Below are 22,907 nucleotides of genomic sequence, written 5' to 3'. Positions count from 1 at the left end.
GTGAAAGACTTAAACAATTAGTTCTGCCAGTGACCCTTAGAAGTTGGCACTTACTTCTCATCAATCTTCTCATCCGTTCTGTAGACATAGTACTTGGGTTATGTTAATTATACTGTTTGGATTTCAGCAGCAAAATCTCCTGGTCTCAGAAATGTTGCCTCCAGAGTTCCCTGGTGGTCCAGTGGTTAAGAATCTGCCTTGCAATGCAGGGGACGCCAGTTCAATCCCTGGTCCAGGAAGATCGCATGTGGCGCAGCACAGCTAAGCCCGTGCTCCGCAACTACTGAGCCAGGAGCTGCAGCTGCTGAGCCCTTACTCCGCACCTGCTGAAGCCTGCGAGCCCTGGAGCCTGCGCTCTGCAACAGAAGCCTGTACATCACAACTAGAGAGGAGCCCTTGCTCTCCGCAACTAGAGAAAGCCCAAGCTCAGCAACAAAGACCCAGTGCAGCCATAAATAAATAATTTTTTTTTAATGTTGTTTCACAGGCATTGATACAGTTTCAAGTCCTAGAGAAGGAGGCCTATTTTTCCTGAGCCTGTTTCTGCCTTGTTCCCAGGGAATAACCCTGCTTTAAACAGAGCCCCTCTGTGGTGGGAGCTGACAGATGTGATTGGACAGTGACGTCCTTGGTGCTGGAAGCAGGGCTAGCTACTGTACTCAGATGTGCTTTACTTACCTTTTTCTTTTTCCTGTTTCCTTCTTCTCATTCCAGGCCTCGTCTAGGAACCGTCATGCACCGGGTCATTGGATTGGGGGTTCTTTATTTTATCTTTGCGGCTATTGAAGGCGTGATGAGAGTCATTGGGGTAAAAACTACATCATTCCACTTGCATTTTTTGTTGTTGCTGTGAAATACGACTTTACTTTCTTATCTCCTGAGATGAATTTTTAAAGATAGGAAATTTGTGAAAAAGGCCCAATTTTGAGTACCCTGCCCCACACCCCATGGACTATTTCTCTTTTTTAATATGTCCTGAAAGCAAAAGGCTAACCAGAGCACTTTTTAAAATGATACGGTTATGAAGGCACCACCTGGTGTCATCCTAGGAATTATTAATAGCCCCATCTCACAAGCGTTCATGGTTATTCCTTATGAAGAATGTTCATCTTTATCATTATACAGTCTGAACACCTTCGTTTCTCCCTTAACCCTGTGTTTAAACGTGTGAGTGAGCAGAAAGTTAACTTTACCTTCTAAGCACGCAGATGTTACACGTCATCGCTCTTTTAAGTGTCAGGCACTTGCCCATTTTCCCTGACTCTGGTGGGCTCACTATCGAGGGGATTCAGTGGCCCTGCTTTTGGAGGAACCAGGAAGAGGTAGTGTTCTAGGGAGGAATGGCTCTGGCAGCCAGGGCAGCAGTAGTTTACCCCAGAGCAGAGCGAGTGTTGGTATCTGCGAAGACCCCTAGATGTCTAGCTCTTGGTTTTCCTTCGTAGTATGTTTGATGATGACTTAGTGATTAAGGAGCTTATTATATTTTTGTTTGATTCAGAGAACTGTGTAATTTTTACTCAAAACGTCTTTTGGGTTAGATAGTGAAATTAGACCATTGTACACAGAGTGAATAACCTGTACATTGCCACATACGTTTACTTCACATAGTTTGATCTGATGTTTTAAAGCCGGGCATTTGTCCAATAATGTTAAAAACCTCACCCTTCTTCCAGTGTCTTTGACATACGTGCGTTCTGGGTTAGAGACATCTCTCTTCATCTCTGACTCCTTGAAAGGTGCATTTATTATTACTTCTACATAATAGTGAAGAACTTTCTATTTACATATATTATTCATAGAAAGCTTATCTTTGCTGGGAAGAAAATAGAAAGGATAAACATCCCACGGATAGATGACATATTTCTTTAAACTTTGACGTGGTCAGCATCTCAGATGTGGCGGTTTTGGGTGTGATTCTCTGTCAGCTCTTGAGTAGCGTATGCATCCAGTCTGTGGTTTCAGCTCCTTTTCCTTATTTTACTTTTCTCACATCCTTTCACTTGCGGGGGGAAGAGGAGGAGCCCATTGCTTTAGGAGCCGTGGCTGCAGGTTTGGTGAGGAGAGGGCAGAGAGAGAAATGGTTGACCTGAGTTGGGTGGGACATGCTGTGTTTTATTTGCCACTGCATAATGGCAGTTTTACGTTATCTCTAGACAGGCTGATGACAAACTAACATTTGTGGCTACTGAAACAGATAAATTCCATGTGCTCAAATACAATTCTGTCAGGCAATAAAGTCTTTTATGTAGCCTTTTATAAAATGATGAGAGGAGATGAGCTGTTTTTCTTCATCAGATGATTATTATAATGAAATTATTATAATGAAATTTTTACGTTCAGATTTTTTCCCTATTTTTATCTTTCAGGGTTCTAACCATTTAGCTGTTGTCCTTGGTGACATTATTTTAGCACTTATTGACTCCATTTTTGTATGGTTCATATCCTTTACTGTGTCCTAAAATAGTTTGTTGTTGTGTCATCAAAATCATATTATTTTTAATTTGTAATAATAGCAGAGAGACATATAGTTATGCGTTATAGGAATTTACTTGAAGATGAAAAAGTAACAATTCATCAATTAAAAAATATCTTTATTTTTTCCATTAGTTTAGCAAACTTAAATGAACACACTGAGGAATCAGGTAGAGGAGACAAACACTTAACTAGGAACAACATAGCAATAGCAATTGCCATCTTACAGAGGTGCTGTGCAAACAGGAAAGATAGATTAGTTGCAGGCTGACAGTCCAGAAAGACTTCAGGGAGATGGTGACATTTAAATTGAGACTGCATGGACAAAGGGAAATTTACTAGGGAAAGAATTAGGGTTTCCTGGAGGGAACTAGTGGTAAAGAACCCGCCTGCCAGTGCAGGAGACATAAGAGATGCAGGTTTGATCCCTGAGTTGGGAAGATCCCCTGGAGGAGGGCATGGCAACCCACTCCAGTGTTCTTGCCTGGAGAATCCCATGGACAGAGGAGCCTGGTGGGCTACAGTCCATAGGCTCACAGAGTCAGACACGACTGAAGCAACTTGGCTTGCACGCACAGGAAAAGAACTGGGGAAAAGCCTTCTGGGAAGATATGAGGGGACCAAGAAAATACAGAGCAAGAAAATACAGAGACAGTGGTAGAATATCTCAAACCAGCTTGCCTGTAAGTACCACGTGTGGGAGAATCTTAGAAGGTGGGCCAGAAGGGAAAGACCGAAGGACATGCTTCAGAGCTTAGAGTTCTCCGAAGGTGGAAGGTATCAAGGAGTTGAAGCTGCACAGGTGAATGGCATGATCAAATCTTCCAAGAGAGAACTCAAGGATGACTTTCTAAAAAATGTGTCAGAGGACTTGTGGTCCAGTGATTAAGACTTTACCCTGAAACCTGGGCAGGCAGAACTGCAGGGGAGGTGACCTAGCTCCTGGGCTTCCCTAGTGGCTCAGTGGTGAAGAATCCGCCTGCCAATGCTGGAGACTCAGGTTTCATCCCTGGGTCAGGAAGATCCCGCGGAGGAGGAAATGGCAACCTACTCCAGTGTTCTTGCCCAGAGGATCCCGTGGACAGCGGAGTCTGGCGGGCTGGAGTCCATGGGGCCGTTAAGAGTTGGACACGACTGAGCAACTGCGCACACGCGCAAACTAGCTACTAGAAGGGCTCAGCATTACCATCGCCAGCCTTCATGTCTTGTCTTCTGTCATTGCATGTTTAGAAAATGAGCTTAAGATATCTGTTCGGTTTGGAATTATCTCATTTCCAAGCTTGGGTATGCTTATGTGAGGGAGCTTATGTTCCTCCATCAACTACTTGAGCTACAGACTCTGCATTTTAAAAACCTGTGTGATCTTTTCTTCTGGTCATTTACCATGTGTGTTTCAAAGAATTCTTGCTCTTACCCACCCACAAGGTTGTTCATTGGGAAAAACACACAGTCATGCAAATTGGCCCAAAATTCCAGAGAAAAGTGGTTATAAAGGCTCTAATTCCATCTGGATTTGAATGAGGGTAACTTGCCACCTTTATGGACAAATTTGGCTTTGGTCCAACACGTCATGAGCCAGATTCAGGCGGGGAGATACAGAAAATAAGGGGAAAGATTTAGCTTGCTCAATTATTGATATTTTTAATAAAGGTGTTAGAGATCAAAGTCGTAAAGATACCCAGAAATTGAAATTCTCTTGGTTTGCATTTTATGGTGAGAGAAAAGAAAGTTCAACCTGAATTTCTGATGTCTGCTCTTAGATTGCTATTCGGTAGTTTTCATTACTGAGATGAAGAGTCCACTTTCTCTGTACACAGAGGTGGTGGGTTTCCTAAATGATTACCAATGACAAGCAAAGAAGCAGGACCACATCCTGACAGAATCAAGTGCTGGAATCTTGACCATGCTTCCTTTGCTTTCGATGAACCTAATCTAGCTTCTTCTGTAAGAATCTGATTCTACCTACAGTAATAGAAAAAATAGCCTGAAAACGCTGAAAAGCTGTTGCCTCCTGCCTCTCTTTTCCTGCTTGTTTGTTTTATTTATTTTTTTTGCTCTTTGCTGCAGGCGAATGATTCTGACCTTGGGCTTCTGGCCAGCCTCCCTCTGTCTCTTCTTGACTCTGGCTTGTGCTGGTGGATATCCTTTTCCAACCACAGCAGCAGCGCATGCAAGGTGACTCTCCCGTCAGGATGGTGGGGCCTGCGTGCTTTCATTACTCCTTTAAGAGTATTCGGTCTTGATCGTGTTTATTGAATAACGTGTATTTCCATGTCTGTAAGTCCTGACAGCAACCTTAATTGGTTGAATTGTGTTCTGATAGAAATTGATCTGTTGCAACTTAATGGGTCATTTGTTATTCATTTGCTGAATTGTGTCTAACTCTTTGTGACCCAATGGACTGCAGCACACCAGACTTCCCTGTCCTTCACCATCTCCCAGAGTTTGCTCAAACTCACATCCATTGAGTCGGTGATGCCATCCAACCATCTCATCCTCTGTCTCCCCTTCTCCTGCCCTCAGTCTTTCCCAGCATCAGGGTCTTTTCCAGTGAGTCAGCTCTTCGCATCAGTGGTAAAGAACATGCCCACAGTGCAGGAGACACAGGTTTAATCCGGGGTTAGGAAGATCCCCTGGAGGAAGGCATGGCAGCCCACTCCAGTATTCTTGTTGGGAGAATCCTATGGACAGAGGAGCCTGGCAGGCTATGGGTTCACGGGATCACAAAGAGTCAGACATGACTGAAGCGACCGAACACAGAAAAATTGAAAAGCAGCTTTGGTAGTTTTAGGACTAAAATGAAGTTTTTGATTAATGAAGTATTGGGAATTTAAAGAGGAGGCATAAATCTAAAATCTGCCACTTGCATTCATTCCCCTTTGCTCAGCTCTGTGATGTATGTTCAGTGGGTGATCCCTACACAGGGCTTGGCAGGCTGCAGAGAAAGCTGCTTGTGTTTACAGAGCTCTGGCTTGAGCACAGCCTCATGGCTGAGGAGCTGGTGGACAGGCCTCTCTCTGCTTCTTCGTATCTGACAATGTCGCTGTTTACCTGAGCTCTGTGCTCCTGGAAAATAGCCACCCTTAAGACAGCCTCCACCCTTTGGTGTTTGGGAAAAGGCTTAAAAGCTGCCTTTCCCCATGGGACTTCAGTGAGCTTCCCAGGTGTTCCCTTGTTTACTTACAACAAGGCTAGACACAAACCTGTGTACCTACTGACTAATCTGGACAAAATGTCAGACTGCATCTAATTGACTAAGCCTTCGCCTTTCCCCAGGTCCCTGAGCTTTCATCCACCCATAGCCCTCTTTCACAGCCCTTCCTGAGAACCTACAGGCCTCAAGGAAAGTCATAACCCCGAGCAACTGACCCATCAGGCCACCCCCTTCCCACACCTGCCACTCTTGAGTCCTATTTACACCTCCTTACAAAAGCAAAGGGCTTCCCTGATGGCTTAGTGGTGAAGAACCCGCCTGCTAATGCCAGAGATGCAGGTTTGAACCTTGGGTCGGGAAGATCCTCTGGAGAAGGAAATGCAACCCACTCCAGTATTCTTTCCTGGAAAATCCCATGGACAGAGGAGTCTGGCCGGCTGTAGTCCATGGGATCGCATAAGTCCGTTGGATCGGACACGACTTCCAACTAAGCAACAACAACAGTAATAAAAGCAAAGCCCTTCCCTGCCTGACCTTTGGGACTCCTACAGATCTTACAGTCAGAATATTCTCCGTATTGCAGTAATCTCTTGAATAAATTCTCTCCTTACCTAAGTCCAGATTCGTTTTACTTGACATATTTCAATTTTTTTTTTAATTTATAAAATGGAATTGACAGATGACATGACTTCTTAATTATGATCATTCAGAGGGTAGAATGAGAATAGACCAGAAACAAAAAAATAAGAAAGAAATGGAGGCAGAAAACCACAAGCCGAATGCCATGTCCTGGTGGCATCTGTACCTAGCATTTAGTCTGTGTCCTGCTCTGTCTTGTGTTTCGAGAACTTGGCATTGAAGGAGCACAACACAGGTCTTGATCCTTACATTCTTTTTCCTTGAAGTTTGTTTACTTAGTTCAGACAGTGGTAAATTGTGCAACAAAATCTGTAATAAAATTGCTATCGTGATTATACGTTAGTGGAGAAGACATTTTCTGTGTTTTTACTAGTTTTAAATTATAGGAACTCTGTGTAGCCGTAGTTTTGGAAATGTAGAAGATTCTTATTTCGTTTTTTAATCTTAACTATGTATTATTATTTAAAGTTTTTCCCTTAACTCTTTTTCACATTTTTATAAGTTTGGCACAAACTATGAAGACTCTCAGGCTAAGAAAGAACACAGTAAAATTTTCTTTATACAGGCACTTTACAAATACCCTGATCTTTGCCATACTGGGTAAGTTATCTGATTTTTCTTTTATAATAAATTATTTTAGTATTGTATATGTTCCTTCAGAGGTTGACTTTTTTTTTTTTTTGGTGTGTTTCAGCATCTGTAGTGTTTATGGTGTGGACAACTAAGACATTTAGGTTTGCAAAATGTCAATCAGTAAGTATAATCTTCCTATGTAAACAGTTTTCATTTTTAATTGTACTGTTTTATTTTGTGTAAGTTTGAAGAGTTTAGTTTGTGTTTGTAGACCAAGATAATTGTAATAGAGATATTCCATTTACTTGGAATTATTTTGTGCAGGATTAGAAAAACATTTGTCTGCTTTAAACAAGTCTGAAACAAAGTTCCTCCTAAATCTCCGTTTCCAATTATACCCTTTTCTCAGCTTCTTTTGTTGTATTCTGAAAAGGAATCCTCTCCCTGAATTGTCTAAGGTAACAGGAAGTCATTTTCTTCCAGCACACAGTGTGATTGGGTTGCTTTGTATCTAAGTGGGATTCTAAATTTTAAGTCTGACATGTTTCTAGGATTTTATACATGTTTATAGTATACTCATCATGAACATTCAGGAGGTATTCTCCTTGGATTCTCTAGTTAGAAGATACATTTCTTAGACTGAAAATCTAAAAGGCCCTTGTGGGCTTTCCTTGATTTGGAAATAGCCTCTAGTTCTGTATTGGTGGTTGTTCAGTTGCCAAGTCTGACTCTGCGACCCCGTGGACTGCAACACACCAGGCTTCCCTGTCCTTCACCGTCTTTCAGTTTGCTCAGACTCATGCCCTTTGAGTCGATGATGCCGTCCAACCATCTCATCTTCTGTTGCGCCCCTTCTCCTGCCCTTATTCTTTCCCAGCCTCAGGGTCTTTTCCAGTGAGTCAGCTCTTCCAATCAGGTGGCCAAAGTATTGGAGCTTCAGCTTTAGCATCATTCCTTCCAATGAATATTCAGGGTTGATTTCCTTTAGGATTGACTGGTTTGATCTTCTTGCTAGTTCTATATAATGATAAAGAGCCCTGTGAAAACCCTGGACTTTTGCTGCCTTAGGGAAGATTTCATAAGAAACTCTTCTTGTCTAGAAAATAAATTAATTGACCTCTGAAGCCCCTTTCAGCTCTAATTCTTTTCATGATACTGTTTAATTTGTTAGGGTTTTATTCATTGGATTGATTATAAGGCTCAACTGAGCATTAATATGGATTTTAAGATAGAATTTCTTAGTTTTTATGTTTCTTGAAAAAAAAATGTGCTCATTTTTTTTGAAGACTTACTGGTTGGAAGGGTTTCATTAGTACTTGTCATTATATACTATTTCAGTGGGAAATCTGTTTATCAAAAATTAACTTTTCCTGTTTGAATCATCCTTGTTATAGGATTGGATGGAGCGCTGGGTTGATGATGCATTTTGGAGCTTCCTTTTCTCACTTATTCTTATTGTAATAATGTTTTTGTGGAGACCATCAGCAAATAATCAGAGGTACCTTACATAGTTGGGCAAGGATTTTGTTCATCTTCTGCTACAATGTTAGAAAAGCATTACAGAAACCAGAGAAGTAGTCATTGCTGTTCAGAGCTATACAGTCAAGTGGGGAGACAAATATAACAAAAGGAAGACAGTGAAAAGAGAGATACAAGGGGGAAGAAAGGGGTCTCCCTGCCAGAAGAAGGAAGAGGGGTCCCTGGAATGACTGTTTCAGGTGTAAACTGAACATTGAATAGGTTTAAACACACTAGTAAAACTACTCCTTGTTTTTTATTTAGATATGCCTTCATGCCTTTAATAGATGATTCTGATGATGAAATTGAAGAATTCATGGTGACATCTGAACATTTAAGTGAGTGATATGTTTTCTTACTAAATAACCATTGTATCAATTGTAACAAAGAAATACTGTGTCTCTACTTGTGATGCAAGGTCAGCAACACTTTTTTTCCTGTAAAACATTTTTAAGGCTGTGTCGGAGGAAAGCCCTGTTACAGTAGACAGTCACAAGAAGGAAAGTCAGTAATGAAATGTTCCAGATTGTTCCTGTAGTTGGAGCTTTTGTTTGCTCTTCATGTGGAAGTATTGAAGTCAGTACACTTGTTTTCCACAAGACTGATTTGGTATATATTGTACTTAGCTCCCAAATAATAATGATTGCTAAATTTCTCACAGCAGAGATCTTAAAATTCAGTGTGTTGGTTTTGGCTCCAATAATGATGGAATGAATTGTATTGGACAATCTTCCTGCTGATAGCTAGAATAAACTCTGGACAGAATTTTTTTTAATTAATTGTTTAAAGGCACTGGAGAGCAATGAAAGGCAGGCAGAAACTGGAGGAACTTTCATGTTGAAAGAAAAGAGCCGCACTTAATAAGTTCCACGTTTATAGAGCTTTAGTCCAGAGTGTCTGCCCAGTCAATGAGACAGGCTAGAGCTCAAGCAGATAGGCGTAATCTCAATGATGCAAGGAATTGGAGAGTAAAGCTTGAGGCTGTAAGAATGCCTGGAAGGAAATTGAGGGAAGAAATCCAGAAAAGAGAGCCACAAAGGAAGAAATTCCACAGTCTTTAAAAAGTCTCTCTAATCTTGTCTGATGCCTGAAAGGGGCATTTTGAGACTCCAAAAGGCCAGGGGGAAAACAATTGCTGTTTGGCTAAGAAGCAGAACAGAAATTTCAGCACATGCCCACTGCAGAGTTTGAAATTCAAATCTCAACAAGTTAAAAGTGCTTGGGTAAATCCCTTGGGTTTTCCATTAAAACCCCAGAAAGGCTACTCCTTAGAAATAAAGACCACAGTCTGGGACCACTGAAATTTACCCTAGTACTAGAGCTAAACTGAAATAAACCCTAATAAAATCTGAAAGCATGTCCCCCAAAGATTAAAGTGATTGAGCCAAAAATAAATAAATAAATAAAATAAAATAAAGTGATTGAGCCATAATCTGAATGCCTTCTGGAACAAAACACTTCTCAGAGATAAGGGAATCCAGAATCTATAAGATACCATTCTCAATGTCCCATATACAATGATAGATTACTAGTCAGGGAATGAAACTGGAAACTGTGACCCATAGTTAAGGGAAAAATCAGTCAATAGTTATCTAGAAATGGCCCAGATGGTACAATTCACAAGAAAGACTTTAAAAATAATTGTTATAAATATGTTAAAGAATCTATGGTGCTTTCAGACTGTGATGCTGGAGAAGACTATTGAGAGTTCCCTGGATAGCAAAGAGATCAAACCAGTCCCTCCTAAAGGAAATCAGCTCTGAATATTCATTGGAAGGACTAATGCTGAAGCTGAAGGTCCAGTACTTTGGCCACCTGATGCAAAGAACTGACTCATTGGAAAAGATCCTGATGCTGGAAAAGATTGAGGACAAGAGGAGAAGGGGGCGACAGAAGATTAGATGGTTGGATGGCATCACTGTCTCATAGACGGGAGTTAGAGAAAACTCTGGGAGATGGTGAAGGATAGGGAAGCCTGGTGTGCTACAGTCCATAGGGTTGCAAAGAGTCGGATACAACCGACTGTTGTTGACTGAACAACAACAACAACAAAGAACCTATAGGAATAGATTGGTGAAGGCAAGAGGAATTTCAGGAGAGACATGGAAGCTAAAAAAAAGAAGAAGAACCAAATAAAAATACTAAATAAAGAATATCGGAAAGAAGGTGGAAGTGAAGTCACTCAGTCATGTCCAACTCTGTGACCCTGTGGACTGTAGCCTACCAGGCTCCTCCATCCATGGGATTCTCCAGGCCAAGAATACTGGAGTGGGTTGCCATTTCCTTCTCCAGGAGATCTTCCCGACCCAGGGATTGAACCCGGGTCTCCCACATTGCAGGCAGATGGTTTACCCTCTGAGCCACCAGGGAAGCAGAACATCTGAAGTAAATCCATAAAATAGGATTGACAGTAGACAAGTAAATTGGATACAGTCAAGTAATAGTGAGCGTCTGTAGACAAAGGAAAAGAAATGTTTCAAACTGAAAACCAGAGACAAGAGGCTAGAAACAAAATGAACTAACTTCTGTGACCAGCAAGACGGTATTAAGCAGTCTGCTGCTGCTAAGTCATGTCAGTCGTGTCCGACTCTGTGCGACCCCTTAGGCGGCAGCCCACCGGGCTCCTGTCCCTGGGATCCTCCAGGCAAGAACACTGGAGTGGGTTGCCATTTCTTTCTCCGGTGCATGAAAGTGAAAAGGGAAAGTGTTGCTCAGTCATGTCTGACTCTTCGGGACCCATGGACTGCAGCCTTCCAGGCTCCTCCGTCCATAGGATTTCCCAGACAGCGGTACTGGAGTGGGTTGCCATTGCCTTCTCCGATTAAGCAGTCTAACTGGTACATAATTGAGCTCTAAAAGAGGAAGAGAGAATGAGGCATAAAGAATATTTGAAAAAATATTGGCCAGAAGATTTCCAAAATTGATCAAGAAACAAAAATGAAACTGACTGAAGGAAAAGCACTGAAAGTAGTACATACATGGAGAAATATAAAAAATCACTATTTAAAAAAAAATCTTTTTAAAAGTCAACTAACTTTTTGTAGCAGAAATAATAACATGAGATTTATAACATATGTAGACATGAAGTAAATAAAATCAATATTGTATTATAGTTCTTAATAAAGTAGTAAAGCAAATTGCAATTTGAATAGTAAAGCAAAATAGACTTCAGTAACCTATTTTGATAATTAAATGCAAGTGGGCTACATACTCAATAGGAAGAGATTGTCAGATTGTTAAAAAAGAATATATGAAACTCAGCTGTGTGATGTTTACAAGAGACACCTCAAAAATGTCACAGAAAGGTTGAAAGTATGGAAAAAGGTAAACCATGTAAACACTAAGCATCAGAAAGCTAGTGTGGCTGTGTAGTGTCACTTCCTAATGATAAAAGGATGAATCTATCAAGAAGACATAGTAGTCCGAAATGTGTATATATCTAAGGACAATTCTGTCAAATTTTGATTCATGAATTTTGAAGCTCTAAAGAAAGATACAAATAAGTTGATATTTTAACACTTTCTCTTCGGTGATTAATAAGACATGAAGACATATGTGTAACAATGTACAAGAACTGAGTAAGGCCATTGACCTTATTAATTTGATTGATATTTATTGAACATTACATTTAGCAACTGAACAATAAGTGTTCAAGTCTCCCTTATGTAAAATAACCCATGTGAGCGGCCATTAAAATTGTCTCCATATATTTCAGTAGTTACAATCACAGAGTATGTTTATGGTCACAGTGGTTAAATTAGATACATAACAGTATATCTACAAAATAATCAAATGTTTAGAAATTAAATAATACATTTCTAAGTAACTCATGGATCGAAGGAATGTTAAAAGTATTTCATAATAAAATGATAATAAAAACAAAACATCACATTTTATAGGATGCAACTAAACCAATTCTTAGAAAATTAATAGCTCTCAGTGTCTATATTACCAAGAAAAAAAAGACATAAAATCAGTGATGATATGTTTCCATCTTGAGAAGCTAGTAAAACAGTGGCAAATTAAACTGGAGTAGTTAGAAGGAAGGAAATAATAAAGTTAACTGTCTGCATCAGTGAAATAGAAAACAGAGAGAAAGAGAGAAAATCAACAAAGCCAAATGTAGTTTCTTTTAGAAAAGATTAATAAAAATGGATTAGCCTCTAGGTAATCTAAACCAGAAATAGAGATAAACAATATAGCAAGACAAATTTCCAACACTGGAAAAATAGATAAGACATTATTATAGTAAGAAAGTAGGTAAGGGATATTATGAAGAAATTGGGCATTTGGATAAAATGGACAAATTCCTTGAAAAATACACTTAAGAAACTACCCTAATCTAACCCTATGCCGCTAAATTGAAATAGCCCTGTATCTCTTAAGGAAATTGGATTGAAGTTTAAAATCTTCCCATAAAGCACCAGACCCAAATGGCTTAACTAACCTTCAGATACTTAAGGAAGAAACATTCTAATCTTACACAAATTCTTCAGAACATAGAGATGGTAAGACTACTTCCTAATGTATTTTATCAGGCCAGCACAACTCAAATGCCAAAATCTAACAAAGACAGAAAAGAAAAAGTTACAGACCAATATCAGTTATGAGTAGAGACATAGTATTTCCTTAAAAACATGAGTAAATAAAGTCTAGCACAGTATTGAAAGGTCATTATTGTCAAGTGGACTTTACTCCAGAGTTGCAAGCCTGTTTTAACATTTGGAAATCAATCAGTGTAATTCAACTAAAAAATAAGGAAGTAAGATGACGTAATTATCTCAGTAGGTACAGAGAGACATATCACAGGGTTCAGTACCTACTCATTTTATTTTTATATAAAAGCAATCCACTTAGCAAACAAATTACAGAGTAGTATGAAAAAACTCCACACCTGAAATCATACTTAGTGGTGAAATGGTGAATTTTCTCCCAAGACTGGAAACCAGGTACAGAGATAACTGCTCACCACTGTGACTCAACTTCAGAACAGGAGGTCCGGAAAGGCAAAGCCCACAGGCCAGCCCGAAGAATACTGAAGGCATAAAGCTTGGAAAGAAGGAAATCTGTTTGTATTGGTAGACAGCAGGGTTATGTATGTAGAAAATCCTGAGAAATCTATAGGAAAAAAGCACAATAGAACTAATAACTGAATAAAACAGTATCATAAGATGTATGTCCAGTACACAGAAATCAGTTGTTTTGTTTACATACCAGCTGGAAATAATTGTTAAATGAAATTTAAAATATGATTTACAATAGTTTCAAAAATAAAATATTTAAGAATAAATTTAATGGAAAAAATGGGCAAAACTGCACTGAAGAATAAAAACAGTGCCGAGAGAAATTAAAGAATAGGTGAGTGCAGAGCTTTAACATGTTTATGGATTGTAGCTCAATAGTATTAACCCATCACTTCCCTAACTGATACGTAAAATAGATTCAGTACAATCCCAATTGTAAGTCTAGCTGACTCAAAAAAAATGGTTAAGCAGATTTAAAATATGTTTTTGTTGTCGTATCTAACTCTATGGTCTGTAGCCTGCCAGGCTCCTCTGTTCATGGAATTTCCCTGGCAAGAATACTGGAGTAGGTTGCCGTTTCCTTCTCCAGGGAATCTTCCCGACCCAGGGATTGAACCTGTGTATCCTGCATTGCAGCTGGATTCTTTACCACTGAGCCACCACGGAAGCCTTTAAAATATATATGGAAATACAAAAGATCTGGAAGAGCCTAACCGTGTTCACAGTTACAACGTAGATCTTGAAGCATTATGCTAAGTGCAAGAAACAAATTACGAAAGATTGTACGTTATATGATTCTATTTACTTGAAAAGTCCAGAATAGATCAATCCATGGAGATAGAAAATAGATTAGTGTCTGCTAGGGGCTTGGTTGGAGAAGGCAGTGGCACCCCACTCCAGTACCCTTGCCTGGAAAATCCCATGGACGGAGGAGCCTGGAGGATCAGACACGACTGAGCAACTTCACTTTCACTTTTCACTTTCATGCACTGGAGAAGGAAATGGCAACCCACTCCAGTGTTCTTGCCTGGAGAATCCCAGGGATGGGGGAGCCTGGTGGGCTGCCATCTATGGGGTCGCACAGAGTCGGACACGACTGAAGCGACTTAGCAGCAGCAGCAGCAGGGCCTGGTGGAAGGAGTGAATTGAGAGTGACTGCTAATGGGTATGGGAGGTGGTGATGAAAGCTTCTGAAATTAATAGTGGTGATGATTGCATAATTCCATGACTGTCCTGAAATCCACAGATGTGTACCCTTCAAAATGGTGCATTTATGCTGTGGGAATTACGTCTAAATAAAATGAAATTAATGGACTTACTCTGATTTCAAGACAAAAATTTCCAATTATACTAATCGAGACAGTGTGATATTGGCAGAAGGACAGAGATGTATCAGGGTATCGAAATAGAGTCCAAGAGATAGATTAATAAATTAGGAGATTAAATGTCAGAAAACTTAAACAGAAGACTCCAGAAATACAGCAACACATATTGCTCAGTGGGTTTTGTTGTTGCTTCAGATTATTTTACCAATGCAATAACACTTTGAAGAATGTATTTGTCAGTCAGCTCAGTCATGTCCAACTCTTTGTGACCCCATGGACTATAGCACGCCAGGCCTCCCTGTCCTCACCAATTCCCAGAGTCCACCCAAACCCATGTCCATTGAGTCGGTGGTGCCATCCAACCATCTCATCCTCTGTCGTCCCTTCTCCTCCTGCCCTCAATCCTTCCCAGCATCAGGGTCTTTTCAAACGAGTCAGCTCTTCGCATCAGGTGGCCAAAGTATTTGAGTTTCAGCTTCAACATCAGTCCTTCCAATGAACACCCAGGACTGATTTCCTTTAGGAAGGACTGGTTGGATCTCCTTGCAGTCCAAGGGACTCTCAAGAGTCTTCTCCAACACCACAGTTCAAAAGCATCAATTCTTCGGCGCTCAGCTTTCTTTATAGTCCAACTCTCACATCCATACGTGACTATTGGAAAAACCATAGCCTTGACTAGACAGACGTTTGTTGGCAAAGTAATGTCTCTGCTTTTTAATATGCTGCCTAGGTTGGTCATAACTTTTCTTCCAAGGAACAAGTATCTTTTAATTTCATGGCTGCAGTGATTTTGGAGCCCGAAAAATAAAGTTCGTCTCTGTTTCCTCTGTTTCCCCATCTGTTTGCCATGAAGTGATGGGACCGGATGCCATGATCTTCGTTTTCTGAATGTTGAGCTTTAAGCCAACTTTTTCACTCTCCTCTTTGACTTTCATCAAGAGGCTCTTTAGTTCTTCCTCACTTTCTGCCATAAGGGTGGTGTCATCTGCATATCTGAGGTTATTGATATTTCTCCCGGTAATCTTGATTCCAGCTTTGCTTCTTCCAGCCCAGCGTTTCTCATGATGTACTCTGCATAGAAGTTAAATAAGCAGGGTGACAATACGCAGCCTTTATACAGACAATACATACTCTTTTCCTGATTTGGAACCAGTTTGTTGTCTTTTACTAGTGCCAAATTAATTCCAATATAATAGGTTTTTGAAATTAGAAGTCTCTTTACAGAGTTATTAAATGTGAGGCTACAAAGGAAAATGTTATTATTTTATAATTTTATGTACTTCTATAATGTTTCTCATTACAGCTGAAGGAATAAAATTAAGAGCCTCAAAAACAGTTTCCAATGGAACAGCTAAACCTGCTACTTCTGATAATTTTGTAAGTACAGTATATATTTAATAGTCTTTAATACTTTAGAAATCTGCATGAATGTCACATTCATCGACCTTCCACGGAACATTTTTCACTAGGTTTTTTGTATGAAAGTAAATGTTACCAAGTAGTGGTACTAGTTAAGTCTGACAGCTAACTGCTGTAAACCCTCACTTTTCTGTACATAATTCTGTTTATTTGTTTTTGACTGTACTGGGTCTTGGTTGCTGCTCAGACTTTTCTCTAATTGCAGTGAGTGGTCTGTCTGGTGGCGGTGCCCAGGCTTCTCTTGTTGCAGAGCACGGCCTCTAGGCACGTGGCTTCAGTAGTTGGGCCTCCGGGCCTCCAGAGGTCTGGCTTAATAGTTGTGGTACACGGGCTTAGTTGCTCCGTGACATGCGGGATCTTCCTGGGTCTCCTGCATTGGCAGGTGGATTCTTTACCTCTGAGCCACCAGGGAAGCCCTTTGTTTTTCACGTGCTGTCTTTGGACCAGAATTTCAGGCGTATACCAGACCTACTGAATTTAAATCTGCTTTTTAACAGGATTCCATCGATGAGTCACATGCATATTAAACCTTGAGATGCTTTATTATAGTAAAAGTTTGTGTTAATTTTTCAGCATTTTTAAGTGATCTTTGAAGCCATTTCAGATGATGTTTATCTGTTGGGGAAGGACTGTTGAACCACATAAGCTCGAATAAAATGGTAAAATGTAGGGTAGAAATGAGTTTTAAAATGTTTTATGCATATTATTTATGTATAAAGTGGTAGTTATGAAAGTAATTAAACAAAATGGAAATGCCTATCATACAGTTTCATATTTGGCTTTCTTACCTCTGTTGTGGTTAATAAGGTGTAAAAATCTATGTGCACACCTAAATTCTGACAAGACGGATGGTGCATGCAAGTTTCATTTGTTGGATGTGGTGACTTCTCTAATTTTTACTTTTGGTAATTAGTGATTCTTTACAGTGTGTTGTTTGAATAGTTTTATGGTAATTTAACTAAGCTTTTAAAAGTGCAAGAGTTTTGGGACTTCCCTGGCAATCCAGTGGCTGACTCTGTGCCTCCACTGTAGGGGCACAGGTTCTGTCCCTGGTCAGGGAACTAAGACCCCACTTGCTGCATGGGCAAACAAGTGAAAATAATGTACAACAGTTTTATTTATCTGCCTTTAGAACTATTAAACCTTCAGCTTGCTAAGAAAATTTCCTCTTATTTTAGGGATTTGTCTCAGTTTATTTTAAAGCTTAATTTTTGCACATATAGCAAGGGAAAATGCTTTCATTTCTCGAAATTATGTAGCCAGCTCTTGATCAGAAGTTTGGAACCTTGTCTTTTCTTGATCGACTTATTTCTCCCTGAGATTCACTCAGAGAATTGGGTTCCTATTAGTACTGGCTCAGTTGCTTTTTCTCTCTCTCTAGGTAAGCAAGATATCGTTAATGCTAAAACCAGAGGATTCCATATAGCCAATTTGTCTTATTTTACATTGCAAACCAAAATATTCAGTATACCTTTTATTTTTCTTAGTCTCAGTAAAATGACTATAAGCACATTTTCTATAGAAAAAAAAAAAACGTAGGTGCCCTAAGTGAAAGTGTCAGTCGCTCAGTCATGTCCGACTCTGTAGCCCCATGGACTGTAGCCCACCAGGCTCCTCTGTCCGTGGAATTCTCCAGGCAAGAATACTGGAGTGGGCAACCATTGCTTTCACCAGGGGATCTTCCAGAGCCAGAGATCAAACCTGGGTCTCTGGCATTGCGGGCAGATTCTTTACCATCTGAGCCCCCAGGGAAGCCCCCAAACTGACTTGCTTTGCTTTGCTTTTCTCCTGTAGAAAAATGAGCGTTAAACACAAACAGTTGGAATAAATAGGCTTTTATAAAGTTAGAGTATCTCTACCATCATCTTTTTCTTTTGAAAAATTATAAACTCATGTTATGAAATCAGCACATCAGCCATGACGATTGCTGGAAGCAAAACAATGAACACAAATCAGCGTCCATGCTGTGGCTCACCTTACAAATCAACGCTCTTTATTTTCACTGTGGTTTTTCAAGACAAAAAAATAGTACCTTTGCATCTAACTAAAGCCAGAGAAGTACAAAAATCCAAAGTCCAAATGTTTGACTATTTAAGAAAATCCTGGCATAGTTTCTGTGTGGCATGAATGAAGTTCTTAGGCTATGTAGAAATTAAAAGAATGTCATGCATTTAAATGTAAATACTTAAATTATATATATATATTCTATTTCAGAATTCTGCTTCCAGGTGTTATTAAGCAAATGCTAATATGTAAATGTTTATTTCTACAGGGTGAAGATTTGAAGTGGGTGGAGGAAAATATTCCTTCTTCATTCACAGATGTGTAAATATCGTCTGTTAAAGTTTGAATCTAACATTTAGGCTGTAGTATAAAGGGATAATTTTCATACTTTTTAATGTGCCTTTTAAGCCTCTCTCCTCTGTATGTCTCTGTGGGCCCCCATCACTAGTGGTGGACAGATTAACTTCATGCTGAAATGCAAAGAAAACATAGCCCTGCCTTGGCCTGTCTTTCTCCTCCCTTTTCAGTGCACAGCAGCTATTTTAATACTCCTGCCCTGTCAACCAACTCCTTTTTTTATATAAGTTTATCAGGGCCAGAGTCATTTTGTTTTCACTTTATAATATGGAAAAGTTCAAACTTTTTTTATTTAAACACATGTAACCACAATAACATGTAGAGTGGGAATGCTTTTGGAGGAGAAACATGAGCTTAGGAAAACTAGAGTGCAGAGGAAGGCTCTTTGGGTTCTTCTTTATCGGTGTCTGTATCTAACCGCCATCCCCGGGCCGCAGACTCGTGTCTGTATGTGACTGCAGTCCCTGGGTCACGGACTGGTATTGGCAGGAGGTGAGTGATGGGCAGCTGTGAGAAGCTTTATCTCTATTTACAGCTGCTCCCCATCACTCACACTGCCTCCTGAGCTCCACCTCCTATCAGATCAGCGGCGGCATCGTAAATATAATATGCTTGAATCATCCCAAAACCATCCCCACCCCACCCAGTCCCCACCCCGGTCCATGGAAAAATTGTCTTCCCCCAAACTGGTCACTGGGACCAAAAAGATTGGGGGCCACTGCTGTGTGACACATGGATTCCAGGTAGCTGTTTCCACAGCAGACAGCAGGGTGGCCAGAGAGGATGTTCCCACATACTGTTTGCTCCTTTCCCTGCTCCCGTTTACTTCCTATTTAGACCGTTTCTGTCTAAGAAGTTTAGCTCAGTGCTACCCAAAATGCATGTGCTGTTTACATAGCAAGTTTAGAAACTGGACTTCACATCCAGGTGTATGTGAAGTCCTTTTATATGCTTCTGTAGAAATGGAACAAACATTTTGCAAGTCATAGGACAGTTGAAACAGATCGTGAATAACCCATATGACCTAGTGTGTTCTCTGCACTCACATGCTGTCTGTCGCGGCTTTTCTGTGTCTCTGATAAATGAGGAAGGCCAGCTTAGCGCAGTTCGCCTTCCGTCTCAGCGCGCTGATTCCATCTCACTGAGTTTTAGACAGTCCTTTCCCTCACAGCAGGAGCCGTTGCTAGTGTTTATCTCTAAATGAGGTGCCAAGCCCCCGGTGGGCTTTCTCCTTGGCCTCCAATGTTCTGGTTCATATTTCCCTAAGGTAGTCGTCTCCCCTGGGTTTTCCTTAATGGTGTTATTCTGAGCCACCTAAGCGGCTCCCCCTGCACATCTCTGAGGCCCCCACTTCGCCTTCTTCCGTCTCCACCACAAGCCGCGCTGCCAGTAGCATCTTTTGGATCGTGTGTTGATGTGACTGTCTTGTTGAGACCTTGACACGTAGACCTTTCCTTTGGGCTGTCCCTCTCACTGGTCCATCGCACACCGAGGCTCTCCACTTGTCTTTTCTTCTTATCTGTGTTACTCTCTTTTCTGAACAAAGATGATGTTGTGTAGTTTTTTCTGTTTCCAGTGCCCTTCACAGGTTTGTGTCCAGTCAAGAATAACAATGACACAGGAATTAAATACTTGATTCTATAAATACCACCTTTTGTAATATGTTCACTCATCCACCTTTTTAAAAAGATGTATAATTTTAATTATAATTGTATTTATTTAAAGTGTACATGGTGATTTGACATACAGGTTCATAGTGAAAGGATGAGTACAATCAAGCCTATTCATCCCTCTTTCATTCTCACAAAAGCAGATGACACGTGGGTTTTCAAATTAGATAGCACATCGCTAGTCAAGACATTTGTCCAGCTATTCAAAGTTAAAAATTACAGGGCCTTAAAAATAAAAATATAATTGGTTGCCCAAGTGTATAGCTTAATACGGTTTTAATATAAGCACACTCATGTAGCCAGCACCCAGATAGCAGATCAAAAGCTGGAAGATCACTAGCACCCTAAAAGCCATCTTGTTTTCCTCCCAAATCATGACCCCACTCTCCCAAAGCTGCTGCCCTACTGATGTCTGTAACTGTAGATTACTAGTGTTGGTTTTTAAAACTTGATCCCTCAAACCTTCCTACCTCCTTTTGGAGGGCTCTACAGTATTCCAGTCCACCAGTCTGCAGCACGTGAAGAACAGTGCTGTGTGTCTGTTGGTGACACTGGTGCTCATTTCTGTCAACTGTGTCTTCCAGGAATGAGAATTGGTAGATCGTGAGATATACTTAATATTCAGCTTCTGTAGATTCACTGGCCTTTTAATAACTTTGTCGACTTTTTTTTCTCTTATTTCAGAGCTCTTCCAGTGTTAGTGGATTCAGATGAGGTAAAATGTTTTTGCTTATGTGTCGGAGCTATTATGTTCATAAAGTAGAAATGAATCTCAGAAATTCTGAAAGTTACTTTTTTATATGATTACAAATTAAGCAGATCTAAAGACTCTGCATTGAGTTATGGGTAAAGTTTTGAGGAAGTGGATCCTCGTTTAAAACAGGAGCAAGATACTAACGTAATAATAATATTAATATATAATAAATGCTTACTGGTATAAGAGGAGGGAAGAATTATTCTATTAAGTTTTGAGTCTAAATTTTTAACATCTTAAGATGTAAGAGTTTAGAAGACTTGAAGATGGCAGTTTGTCCGTATTGATCCCTTACAGATATTTTCCTGCAGTAAACAGAGTTTCTAACTGATTCACATTTACAAAGTAGGAAATGTGAACAGACGATGTGGGTTTAGGGAGGTTTTGCGGGGGGATTAGTTGTGGGTCACCTGGATACTTCAGTACTTTGTCACACAGCACATTCCCACTGGCACTGTTTGTGGTGGTGTGTACGATTCCTTACTCTCTCCACATACCCCCACCTTCTCCTCCTCCCACCCCGCCCACTCCTGTGTCCATAAGTCTGTTCTCTGTCTGTGGGGATTTGACCATAGTAGGGTGGGAACTTCTAGGAAGGCTGCTGTATGCACACACCTTGCTACAAAACCATTGCCCTCGACCTGTTTGCAGGGTCGAGTAGCAGTAAAGACGCAGACGTAGAAGACAGACTTGTGGACACAGTGGGGAGAGGAGAGGGCGAGAGGGATTGAGAGAGCAGCAGGGAAACAGACATCACTGTATGCAAAATAGATAGCCAGTGGGAGCTCCCTGTACAGACACCCCAGAGTGGGGGATGGAGCAGGGGCGTGGGAGGGAGGGGACATGTATATACCTGTGGTTGATTTGTGTTGATGTATGGCAGAAACCAACACAGCATTGTAAAGCAACTATCTTCCAATAAAGTCAATAATTACGCCCCCCCGCCGCAAAAAACCTTTGGACTCCAGGATGTGTATACCATGGAATTACTCTTAAAGGGGCATTTATAGTATTCATTTGATAAATTATTGATTTCTAATTTAAAAAATACTTAAACAGGTTAAGTCAGACAAATACCTGGATGATTATACTCCATAAGTAGAAGTCTGGACTATATGGTTTTTATTTTTTGTATCTAATATTTCTATGTATATTGTGGCATGGAAGGCACAAAATTGTGGCTACTTTATAGACACTCTATAGAGAATTGTGTTAGGTCTTGGAAGAAGCATCAACATTTTAATGAATATCTCCCCCCACCCCGCCTTTTTTTTAAAGGAAATTATGACCAGATCTGAAATGGCAGAAAAAATGTTCTCTTCCGAAAAAATAATGTGATGGAACCCAATAATGATGAAGGACTTCCTCAAGACTAAAAGAGAACTTCGTTTTGATAAAGTGCAACAAGTTTTTATTGCGTCATCTTGGAAATCTATGTGTGAAAATTAAGAATTTAGATGGTAGGAGGTTTCTGTAACCCTTTTTAAACTGACCCCTGAGTGCCAGTTTCATGTCCATTACATTGCCTAATTGGCAATGATCTGAGAGAAGTATTATAATAGAGATAGGTTCCCAGCTACCCTTAGCTGACGGGTGGCAGACATGTGGATTTGGGCATGTGGGTTCTCTCTCTTTTTTTTTTTCTTTCTGAAAAATACGACAATTTTTTTTTTTAATACGACAATTTAAAATAACTTACTTACATCAACGTTCCTATTCTTCAAAACAGTGATATGGTTTTTCTGAGATATGGTTAAAGCAGTGTCTCCATCTGTTGGGTTTATAGTTATACATTGCGATAATAATTCTCTTTGACTTTCATGCTGAAGTGATTTGGTAATACTGAGTTGGCCAGAAAGTTCATTTGTTCCATGAGAGGTTACAGGAAAACCTGAACGAACTTTTTGGCCAACCCAGTAAGTAAAACTCGATTAATGTTGGAACATAAGGGTGTATATATGCATAGTCTTGCTCTGGGTGTGCATGTGTATGTGTGCA

At 40.2% G+C, this 22,907-nt stretch overlaps 1 protein-coding gene across 2 annotated transcripts in view; it reads left to right on the top strand.

Annotated features, from left to right (window-relative positions):
• The window catches only part of TMEM87B (transmembrane protein 87B), a 46,822-nt gene extending 24,227 nt beyond the window's left edge, over positions 1 to 22,595 (top strand). The window contains exons 10-19 of one of the 2 annotated variants that reach the window (XM_052648810.1): positions 715 to 808; positions 2,367 to 2,438; positions 6,757 to 6,865; positions 6,960 to 7,018; positions 8,233 to 8,336; positions 8,621 to 8,694; positions 16,009 to 16,082; positions 18,397 to 18,449; positions 20,840 to 20,870; positions 22,188 to 22,595. In XM_052648810.1, coding sequence (XP_052504770.1) covers positions 715 to 808; positions 2,367 to 2,438; positions 6,757 to 6,865; positions 6,960 to 7,018; positions 8,233 to 8,336; positions 8,621 to 8,694; positions 16,009 to 16,082; positions 18,397 to 18,449; positions 20,840 to 20,870; positions 22,188 to 22,247 — 730 coding nt within the window. In that variant the 3' untranslated portion in view covers positions 22,248 to 22,595. Of the gene's footprint in view, positions 1 to 714; positions 809 to 2,366; positions 2,439 to 4,539; positions 4,614 to 6,756; positions 6,866 to 6,959; positions 7,019 to 8,232; positions 8,337 to 8,620; positions 8,695 to 16,008; positions 16,083 to 18,396; positions 18,450 to 20,839; positions 20,871 to 22,187 lie in introns of both variants that reach the window. The other variant, XM_052648811.1, reaches the window with a different exon arrangement.
• Positions 22,596 to 22,907: the final 312 nt, after the last annotated feature.

This window comes from Budorcas taxicolor, chromosome 11 (assembly GCF_023091745.1).
Source record: "Budorcas taxicolor isolate Tak-1 chromosome 11, Takin1.1, whole genome shotgun sequence".
Lineage (NCBI taxonomy): Eukaryota > Metazoa > Chordata > Mammalia > Artiodactyla > Bovidae > Budorcas > Budorcas taxicolor.
This window is presented reverse-complemented; position numbering and strand designations above follow the sequence as displayed.